At 39.3% G+C, this 11,287-nt stretch overlaps 1 protein-coding gene across 1 annotated transcript in view; it reads left to right on the top strand.

Annotated features, from left to right (window-relative positions):
- The window catches only part of asmt (acetylserotonin O-methyltransferase), a 33,220-nt gene extending 23,098 nt beyond the window's left edge, over window positions 1-10,122 (top strand). The window contains 2 exon segments of the mRNA XM_056271355.1: window positions 381-503; window positions 9,879-10,122. Coding sequence (XP_056127330.1) covers window positions 381-503; window positions 9,879-10,090 — 335 coding nt within the window. The 3' untranslated portion in view covers window positions 10,091-10,122.
- The last annotated feature ends 1,165 nt before the right edge of the window (window positions 10,123-11,287 follow it).

Here is an 11,287-nt window from a genome sequence, read left to right as displayed (position 1 = left end):
ATTTATTTTCCCTTTGAATTAAGTTTATTTTCTCATTTGTGCTGAAAACATGAGGCATGATACTTCAAAATGTAAGTTCGTATGCATGTTTGGGGGACTTTATTTAGTTCATTTATTTAAAATTTGATTTACTTTATTTTGTTGTTTAGTTAAGGATCGCTCTTCATTAGTTCATGTTGAAGTAACGGTTAATTCAGGCATTAGTACATGATTATTGATGAACTGTTATTGACTGATAATCTGTGCTGGACAACACGAGGTCTGGACTCTATTTAAATAAAGTACACACACCTCTTCAGCTGTTGTCAGTGTCAGTGATTGTACTGAACGTGTGTGTGTGTGTGTGTGTGTGTGTGTGTGTGTGTGTGTGTCTCTGACAGGCGACTTCTTCAAGGACGCTCTCCCGCCGGCCGATCTCTATATTCTGGCCCGGATTCTGCATGACTGGACCGACCAGAGGAGTGTGGAGCTGCTGGTCAAGATACACCAGTCCTGTAGAGCAGGTACACACACACACACACACACACACACACACTGACCAGAGGAGTGTGGAGCTGCTGGTCAAGATACACCAGTCCTGTAGAGCAGGTACACACACACACACACACACACACACACACACACACACACACACTGACCGACCAGAGGAGTGGTACACACACACACACACACACACACACACACACACACACACACACTGACCGACCAGAGGAGTGTGGAGCTGCTGGTCAAGATACACCAGTCCTGTAGAGCAGGTACACACACACACACACACACACACACACACACACACACACACACACACACACACTGACCAGAGGAGTGTGGAGCTGCTGGTCAAGATACACCAGTCCTGTAGAGCAGGTACACACACACACACACACACACACACACACACACACACACACACACACTGACCGACCAGAGGAGTGTGGAGCTGCTGGTCAAGATACACCAGTCCTGTAGAGCAGGTACACACACACACACACACTGACCGACCAGAGGAGTGTGGAGCTGCTGGTCAAGATACACCAGTCCTGTAGAGCAGGTACACACACACACACACACACACACACACACTGACCGACCAGAGGAGTGTGGAGCTGCTGGTCAAGATACACCAGTCCTGTAGAGCAGGTACACACACACACACACACACACACACACACACACAACACACACACTGACCAGAGGAGTGTGGAGCTGCTGGTCAAGATACACCAGTCCTGTAGAGCAGGTACACACACACACACACACACACACACACACACACACTGACCGACCAGAGGAGTGTGGAGCTGCTGGTCAAGATACACCAGTCCTGTAGAGCAGGTACACACACACACACACACACACACACACACACACACACACACACCACACACTGACCAGAGGAGTGTGGAGCTGCTGGTCAAGATACACCAGTCCTGTAGAGCAGGTACACACACACACACACACACACACACACACACACTGACCGACCAGAGGAGTGTGGAGCTGCTGGTCAAGATACACCAGTCCTGTAGAGCAGGTACACACACACACACACACACACACACACACACACACACACACACACACACTGACCGACCAGAGGAGTGTGGAGCTGCTGGTCAAGATACACCAGTCCTGTAGAGCAGGTACACACACACACACACACACACACACTGACCCGACCAGAGGAGTGTGGAGCTGCTGGTCAAGATACACCAGTCCTGTAGAGCAGGTACACACACACACACACACACACACACACACACACACACACACACACACACACACTGACCAGAGGAGTGTGGAGCTGCTGGTCAAGATACACCAGTCCTGTAGAGCAGGTACACACACACACACACACACACACACACACACACACTGACCAGAGGAGTGTGGAGCTGCTGGTCAAGATACACCAGTCCTGTAGAGCAGGTACACACACACACACACACACACACACACACACACACACACACACTGACCAGAGGAGTGTGGAGCTGCTGGTCAAGATACACCAGTCCTGTAGAGCAGGTACACACACACACACACACACACACACCGACCAAGAGGAGTGTGGAGCTGCTGGTCAAGATACACCAGTCCTGTAGAGCAGGTACACACACACACACACACACACACACTGACCGACCAGAGGAGTGTGGAGCTGCTGGTCAAGATACACCAGTCCTGTAGAGCAGGTACACACACACACACACACACACACACACACTGACCGACCAGAGGAGTGTGGAGCTGCTGGTCAAGATACACCAGTCCTGTAGAGCAGGTACACACACACACACACACACACACACACACACTGACCGACCAGAGGAGTGTGGAGCTGCTGGTCAAGATTACACCAGTCCTGTAGAGCAGGTACACACACACACACACACACACACACAACACACACACACACACACACACACACACACACACACTGACCGACCAGAGGAGTGTGGAGCTGCTGGTCAAGATACACCAGTCCTGTAGAGCAGGTACACACACACACACACACACACACACACACTGACCGGACCAGAGGAGTGTGGAGCTGCTGGTCAAGATACACCATTCCTGTAGAGCAGGTACACACACACACACACACACTGACCGACCAGAGGAGTGTGGAGCTGCTGGTCAAGATACACCAGTCCTGTAGAGCAGGCACACACACACACACACACACACACACACACACACACACTGGCCGACCAGAGGAGTGTGGAGCTGCTGGTCAAGATACACACATACACTCTCTCTCTCTCTCTCTCTCGCTCTCTCTTCTCTCTCTCTCTCTCTCTCTCTCTCGTCTCTCTCTCTCGTCTCTCTCTCTTCTCTCTCTCTCAAACAGTGTGTGTGTGTGTGTGTGTGTGTGTGTGTGTGTGTGTGTGTGTGTGTGTGTGTGTGTGTGTGTGTGTGTGTGTAGTGTGTGTGTGTGTGTGTGCCTGACCAGAGAGTGTGTGTGTGTTGTGTTTATGTCTGAGGGCTGCTGCTTCTCGACTTTATAATAAAGATGAGCAAATGTCAAGAAAACACTCGTCAGAAACTCCCGGCCTCCGAGCGGCTCGTCCCGCTGAACAACACCAGCACAAACCGCCAGAAGCGCATTATATAATTCATCCGCAGACAACAATATGAGGCTTTCACTTCCACTCTCAATGCCACAGTTCACACACACACCACACACACGTGCTAGATGATGGCAGAGCGGAGATCTCGTGCTCGATTGTTCCATTTAAGCACAGTAACTAAAAACCTCTTTTAGGGAACGTCCTCATTTTAAAAATGGTCAAATAAAAAAATGTTTATTGTAAAAATGTAAAAGTTAGGCTTTGGTTAAAGCATTTATAAGTAGACTTTACAGAACAACTTCTTCATATGTGTTAATAATCTTCATGGCGAAACTGAAGTGAATAAAGAAATATAGCTATTTTAAAGACATTTACGGTTAATACAAGACAAAAATTCTAAAATGCATCCTTAACCCTCTGGGGTCTGAGGTGTTTTCGGGGTCCTTGAGATGTTTTGGCATGCTCTGACATTTGTGCATTTTTCAGTTGCTTATAAACATATTAATGGCACAGGTGAAAATTACACTCTATATAGCACACACAGGGCTACCATTATATGTGAGCAACATGTATGTACATGTTTGTATTTTTGAGAGAATATTGTTTATGCGTGGTTATTGAAAAAACTAAAAAATAAATTTTCTAATATATGGCCACAAATAACATACTAAATATCTGTCCACAAGACTTTTGACTAGTGGATGTTGTCGCCTAGAGTATTTGCTTCAAATTGATCTGAAAATCATTCTGGCTAATCATTCACATAAAACAATAGATTGTTTTAAATTGTGAAAAACATTTTTTTGTTTGCAAAGGCAATATGCGGATGGGCGGATCGGCCCAACCCCCTCATGAATAATTAGGCAGTTCTCACCTGAGCAGACTGCATACTAATGAGCCTTTCATTCAGGGGTGTCACACAAGAAAGAATGCAAGGACAATATATATATATAAATAAATAAATATTTATATACACACACACACACACACACACACACACACACATATATATAATATATATATATATATGTGTGTGTGTGTGTGTGTGTGTGTGTGTGTGTATATAAATATTTATTTATTTATATATATATATATATTGTCCTTGCATTCTTTCTTGTGTGACACCCCTGAATGAAAGGCTCATTATATATATATATATATATATATATATATATATATTATATATATATATATATATATATATATATATATAATATATATATATATATATATATACATATATATATATATATATATATATATATATATATAATATATATATATATATATATATATATATATATACATATATATATATATATATATATATATATATATATATATATACATATAATATATATATATATATATATACAAACAATCAAAATATAAATGAAAGCCAAAAGCACATTTTTAGTCACACATTTTAGCCATCCACATACCATTTTTAGCCATCCACCGCGGTAAAAATAAACCAGTCGCATTTCAAAGTCGTACGCGAAATGACCGCCAGGTGGCGCAAAGGGACATTTAGCAAAACGTAAGTGGGGCTAATGTCTATTAACAGTAGCCTAAGGATGAAATACTACAAGTTATGGTAATTTCCAAATAAGCCTACAACAAATTGTTGGTCATACAGATAAGATATAATCTTTTAAAACTGTAAAAGGTTAAAGTAGGCCTACACTCACAGGCTAAAGACAAAACGTTTTCTCGCTCATGTGAGAATCAAACGTTTGGTTATTTCTCAGTAACAAAATTCATAGCCGAGCGGTAGAACTGATGGTTCATCATCAAGATGACACAGGTTCAAATCCCGCACAAACATGGTCTGCTGTATATTTTATATTTATTATTGCAGAGAGATTTGTCTAGCTCTAAAACTCTGTTACACCATACAGTTTTGTTTTATATAGGCTATATATATTTTTTTATTTATTTATTCCAGGCTCTCACGCCACCCCCCCGATTTCTCACGCTGAAGTGTCAACCCGGTCGGTCAAATTCCTGAAAGATATAGTTTATCTATAGATCTACCTGTTGAGCCACTCGTGATCGACTAGTTATACCGTAAATTAGTTAAAATATCCCGTAATCTATTTAGAGCGAGCGTGCATGCGAGACAGATATTGTGCTCCAAACCGTGCGCGCGCATGGCAGAGAGGTCTGTTCCCTACAACCTAGAGTTTTTAAAAACATGGTTTTAAGTAAAGTGTGATTTGCCAGGGGGGACTGGGATTTCCTTCTGGTCTAAACATCCCTACTTCTGCTGAATTATTTTAATCCCCACACCCCTCCCTCCACAGCTAATCAATGCTATAGGCTACTTCACCAATATCAAATATATAAAATAGAGATATGCAACAGGCACGTTTAAACGAAAAACAATAAAATCAAAACCAGCGTTTCAGTTGTTCATTAGTTCCAGTGGCCTTAATGCATGCACGGCTTTTCAAAATTTCACAAAGCGTGTTGAGATTATTTTGAATGAAATATTGAAGTTTATAATTAAGTGTTTTGGCACACCACGCCGAGTGACCCTATGCATTTTTCTAAAGTCGGGTTTTATTCTGGCATCGTGAGTTAGTGTTCGACAAACGCGGCGGCGCGTTCATTTAGATTAATTTATTTATCTCATTATTACAGCTAAAATAACTTAATAGGCGACTCCGTAATTTTTTGGTCATACAGATAAGAGTAGAGTAGCTTACATCGTTCAAAACTGTAAACTTGTATTCATATTAGGCTAACGACAAAAACAGTATATCTGTCCTCTCTGTCTCCGGGAACTGCGCGTCACAAAAATGAACCGAAAGCCACTTCAGCTCAGTCACGATAAGAAATCGGCTATGTCTAAAGCCTTTAAATGTCTAAATATTTAGGCTAATAAATGTTATCTGATTATGTAGGCTAATCCATATGAAAACGAGAGGTACAGAGGATCTACTCAAACATGCGCTTCCCAATGAGAAAATGACAAGACATGGGTGAAAATCTCGCTCTAATTAAATGTAGGCTAAATCGCCCTGAATTAAAATGTAAAAACATAATAATGTATTTGTCGAAATGTTGCGATATTGTTTCATTTAAGTTCATAATTATTCTATAAATGTTATTTAATTTAGCAGCATTACCACGAAGCACCGTGTTTCGATATTTATTTGAATAATACAAAATAAAATAAAAACTTAATTCACAAATTGCATGCCTGGTTGTAAGGATCCAAAGATCCCTGTAGACTTTAATATTAAGTGACAACAAATTCACAAGCGTTTTTTCAGATTATATTTAGTTTTGCTTGGAAAAGCTGCCCCAAACCAGTTTTATTTCATCAATTATTGAAATAATGAAATATTTAGTAATAAACTTTTATGACAGAAATATCACTAGGCTACATGTAACTTAAATCATTTAATTCCTTCATTATCAACACTGTCTAGAATGGCGATTTAAGTGTGAATTGCGACTTCTCTTTGTGTTAAGTCAGCCTCAGACTCCGATAGCCTGTGGGGGGTTGGAGGGACAGTTGCTGGACAAAGGTGTTAATGTTCCTCTTTCATATGGAGAGTGTCGGATAGCCAGCCTGATGAGCAGGCAAAATTATTGTAAGGATAAATCTGTGTCCAAATGTAGGCCCCATATCTTATTAAATTATAAATATTGTAGTTTATTTATTGTAGCCTATTTAAAGTTTTTTTTTCACACAAAATTTCAATTGAAGTTATTGTAAGGTGAATTCAACAAGGCATGCTGTGTCTTTGAAGCAACAATTAAAGGTTAAATAATTTTTTCGTGATTTGTATGGCTGACACGCAGCGACATATACAGTATTATCAGCTGTATGATGTGTTTTTACCCTGAAATGTTTAATTGAGAGAGACCCGCGCGCGCAGCGAGGGAGACTAAATAAACTTGTTAAAAAGAGATCCAGCGCGAGAGAGGCAAAGAGAAACGCATGTTTTTAATTTAATTATGTTTCTTTGGACAATTTTCGTTTTGTAGGCCTACTGTTTTAATTGTTTAATTTAGCTGTAATTTCTTTGGCAATACAAATTTAAAATGTCGCAAGAATAAGATTAGCCTAGTGTTTCTTATTTTGCATCGCAAAAGAAATAAACTCTAAACAAGATGCAACCCTGTTTTAAATTAAACAATTTAAACCTTGAAATGTTCGAACTTGGTTTCAAACTTAAGTAATTTTAGTGTTCTTTTACATTACACAATAATTTAGCAGACTAAAGACGAGCTTCTTCATTTTCATTTTCTGATCGGCTGACAATCTTCATCAGTTTTTGTCGTTTGTGCAGCGGCTGCGGTTCTACAGGAATGTAGCAAATTTATGTTGTAATGATAATCAAACAAAACTCTTGACTTTAAATAAGTAAACAGATATAAACAGTTACCTATTTAAGCATCAAGGTGGGAAAATATAAACGTAGGACAACATCGGTTAACAACATCTATGCTACATTGAGATTCGATCTCGGGTCTGTTGAAGCTCCTCGAAGCTCGTGTCGTTGCGTTGATCACTGAGCTATCGTCTGTACGCTGTTAAAGTTGTAAAGCCTCGTTCATGTAGCCTAAATGTTTTTATTGCAATGTTTTATGTTGAAATGTTTTCATTATTTATTCAATTACATTTCAGTAGCCTAATTTCAGTATTGTGATTATGAATTATTTTAACTACGTTTCACTTGTTGAATTCTTCTGCTACCAGCTTTCAATCGCTCTGAATCAGCGCGGTGCGGCAGCAGATTACGCATTAGAGAGAATAAACCGGAATAAACGAACACTTTTCAGAGTCTATGATTGTAGCGCCTCTTAGCGGTAAAAGGCAGCAAATACACCACACATTTTACCGCCGCGGTGGAACAGCTGATGTGGGCGTTGTCATGGCTTGCCTCGACATTTGCGTTTGAATAGCGCGCGTCGTCCGTGGGCGTGTCAGATTAACGCGTAATGAAGTGTAATGAGCTGGGGGAAAAAATACTGACAGCACTCTCTTTTCATACAGATTGCATAAACTGAGAATATTTGTTTTTTATATAAATTACTTCATTTAAAAGAAGAGAATTCAAGCTTCATAAAGAAAAACCTCTCGTGCCTGTGTGACAAGTAATCGCGGAGTTACAGTTAATCTTAGGACGCGTTTCAGAATGGACTTCACTGACAGAGAGAACGCAAAACTCGCATCATGTTTGTTTTTCTTTATTTGGTGAAAAGCACAACACTTTGTTTTTATTGTGAGTATCCACAAAAAAAATAGAAACTTAACAGGATCTAATGATGTACAACACTTATATGTAAGATCAAAATTAACAGAGTAATTTGAGTCTCTTTTGCACTGATAAGGAAAAAAGTGAGCTGGTATCGCCGGCGAGACCGCCGACCCCAGAGAGTTAAATCCATTTCCTTGAATAAAATGTTGTCTAATGACATTATAAACAGTGCAGTCCAGTAAAGTATGTTTATGGTTTTATGCATGAATTATGAATATGCATTCTTAAAAATTGTGCATTTATTTAAATTAGCAGTGTATGCAATAATACATTCAAGGTCTTGATCAAAATACAAAGTACATTTGCATTTATGCGTTTGTCAGACGCTTTTAAAAGTGCAGGCGTTGTGTGTGAACATGAGGGTTATTGAAGTTCTAGACTAAATGTGAGCATTTACTCATCTCACGTGCACAACACATTCAATAATCCTCAAAATGAAAAAAAAAAGAATCTGTCAAATGCAAAATCAGACTATACAAACCTCCAATAATAAAAATGTTAAATAAAACAAATATTTTTATGCATTTAATCTCACTTTATTGACCAATGCACTTTATATTGACCACTAAAAATGACTTTATATTTTTAGTATTTATTGGTGAAGTAAGTGTTTAAAGTTTTGCCTGAGCGGCGCCCTCTACTGTACACACGTGAGTTTGCACTTCCTTCAGCCTGAGGATTATTATTTTTAATTTTGATGTGAAAGGGTCTTCACATTTGCCCAGACCAGATGAGGTTTTTCCAAAATATTTTTTAAGGGAGTAACGCAAAATTCATTGCAATGCATTACTTTTCAAAGTAACTTTCCCCAACACTGTTTATGACACAGGAGTGTGTGTGTGTGATGTGCAGGTGGAGGCTCCTATGGGTTAATAATCTTCATGGCGAAACCAAAGTGAATAAAGAAATGTATTAATCTTAAATGTCTTAAAAAATAGCTATAAGACAAAAATTCTAAAATACATTTTAAAATAAATGTATCTGAATAAAAACGTTGTCTATTGACATTAAAAACAGTGCAGTCTAGTACAATGTTTATTGGAGTTTTATGCATGAATTATGAATATGCAAAATGCATGAATTATGAATATGCATTTCTTAAAAATGTTGCATTTATTTATATTAGCAGTTTACGCACTGATACATTCAAGTTCTTGGTCAAAATACAAAGTACATTTGCATTTATGCGTTTGTCAGATGCTTTAATCACAGATCTCTAAATGAAAACGTTTAATGTCTGTTGACATTAAAAACAGTGCAATCCAGTAAAATATGTTAATTGGAGTTTTATGCATGTATGAATTGAAGTATGAATGCACATTATGCATTCTTAAAATGTGTGCATTTATTTATATTAGGAGTTTATGCAATAATACATTCAAGATCCAAATACAAAGTACATTGTGATTAAAGCGCCTGACAAACGCATACATGCAAGAGTATTGAACATTGAGACCCGACTTTCACATTCTGAACTAATTATATAATAATAATCTGCATTGAGTGAGTATTGTGTGGCGATGTGCAGGTGGAGGTGTGTTGGTGGTGGAAGCTCTTCTTCATGAAGATAACAGCGGCCCGCTGACGGCTCAGCTTTACTCGCTCAACATGCTGGTTCAGACGGAGGGTCGCGAGCGCAAGGGTTCGGATTACAGACGCTTGCTCACCGATGCCGGATTCTCCCGAGTCCAGATCCACAACACCGGCAAGATCTACGACGCCGTCCTGGCCTGCAAATAAACCACTGTCCCAGTACTAATATCCAGATTCTGAAGACTAGATGAAGTACAGCGTCTGTTTTCAGGACACTGAACGTGCTTGATTTACTGATCAATGACATCATACCTGTGTTCGTTAGTTACCGTGTTTTAGCCGTGTTCATATTTACCGTGTTTTACCCGTGTTCATATTTACCGTGTTTTAACCCGTGTTCATATTTACCGTGTTTTACCTGTGTTTTACCTGTGTTCATATTTACCGTGTTTTACCCGTGTTCATATTTAGCGTGTTTTACCCGTGTTCATATTTACCGTGTTTTACCCATGTTCATATTTACTGTGTTTTACCCGTGTTCATATTTACTGTGTTTTACCCGTGTTAATATTTACCATGTTTTACCCGTCTTAATATTTACCGTGTTTTACCCGTGTTCATATTTACCGTGTTTTACCCGTGTTCATATTTACCGTGTTTTACCCGTGTTCATATTTACCGTGTTTTACCCGTGTTCATATTTACCGTGTTTTACCCGTGTTCATATTTACCGTGTTTTACCCGTGTTCATATTTACAGTGTTTTACCCGTGTTCATATTTACCGTGTTTTACCCGTGTTCATATTTACCGTTTTACCCGTGTTCATATTTACCGTATTTTACCCATGTTCATATTTGCCGTGTTTTACCCGTGTTCATATTTACCGCGTTTTACCCGTGTTCATATTTACCGCGTTTTACCCGTGTTCATATTTGCCGCGTTTTACCCATGTTCATATTTGCCGTGTTTTACCCGTGTTCATATTTACCGTTTTACCCGTGTTCATATTTACCGTATTTTACCCATGTTCATATTTACTGTGTTTTACCTGTGTTCATATTTACCGTGTTTTACCCGTGTTCATATTTACCGCGTTTTACCCGTGTTCATATTTGCCGCGTTTTACCCGTGTTCATATTTGCCGCGTTTTACCCGTGTTCATATTTGCCGTGTTTTACCCGTGTTCATATGTACCGTTTTACCCGTGTTCATATTTACCGTATTTTACCCATGTTCATATTTACTGTGTTTTACCCATGTTCATATTTACCGTGTTTTACCCATTTTACCCGTGTTCATATTTACCGTGTTTTACCCGTGTTCATATTTACAGTGTTTTACCCGTGTTCATATTTACCGTGTTTTACCCGTGTTCATATTTACCGTGTTTTACACGTGTTCAT

The sequence above is a fragment of the Rhinichthys klamathensis genome, unplaced genomic scaffold (assembly GCF_029890125.1).
Source record: "Rhinichthys klamathensis goyatoka isolate OS25496 unplaced genomic scaffold, OSU_Roscu_1.1 h1tg000318l_1, whole genome shotgun sequence".
Lineage (NCBI taxonomy): Eukaryota > Metazoa > Chordata > Actinopteri > Cypriniformes > Leuciscidae > Rhinichthys > Rhinichthys klamathensis.
The sequence above is the reverse complement of the archived record's forward strand: the minus strand, read 5'-3'. Positions and strand labels throughout refer to the sequence as shown.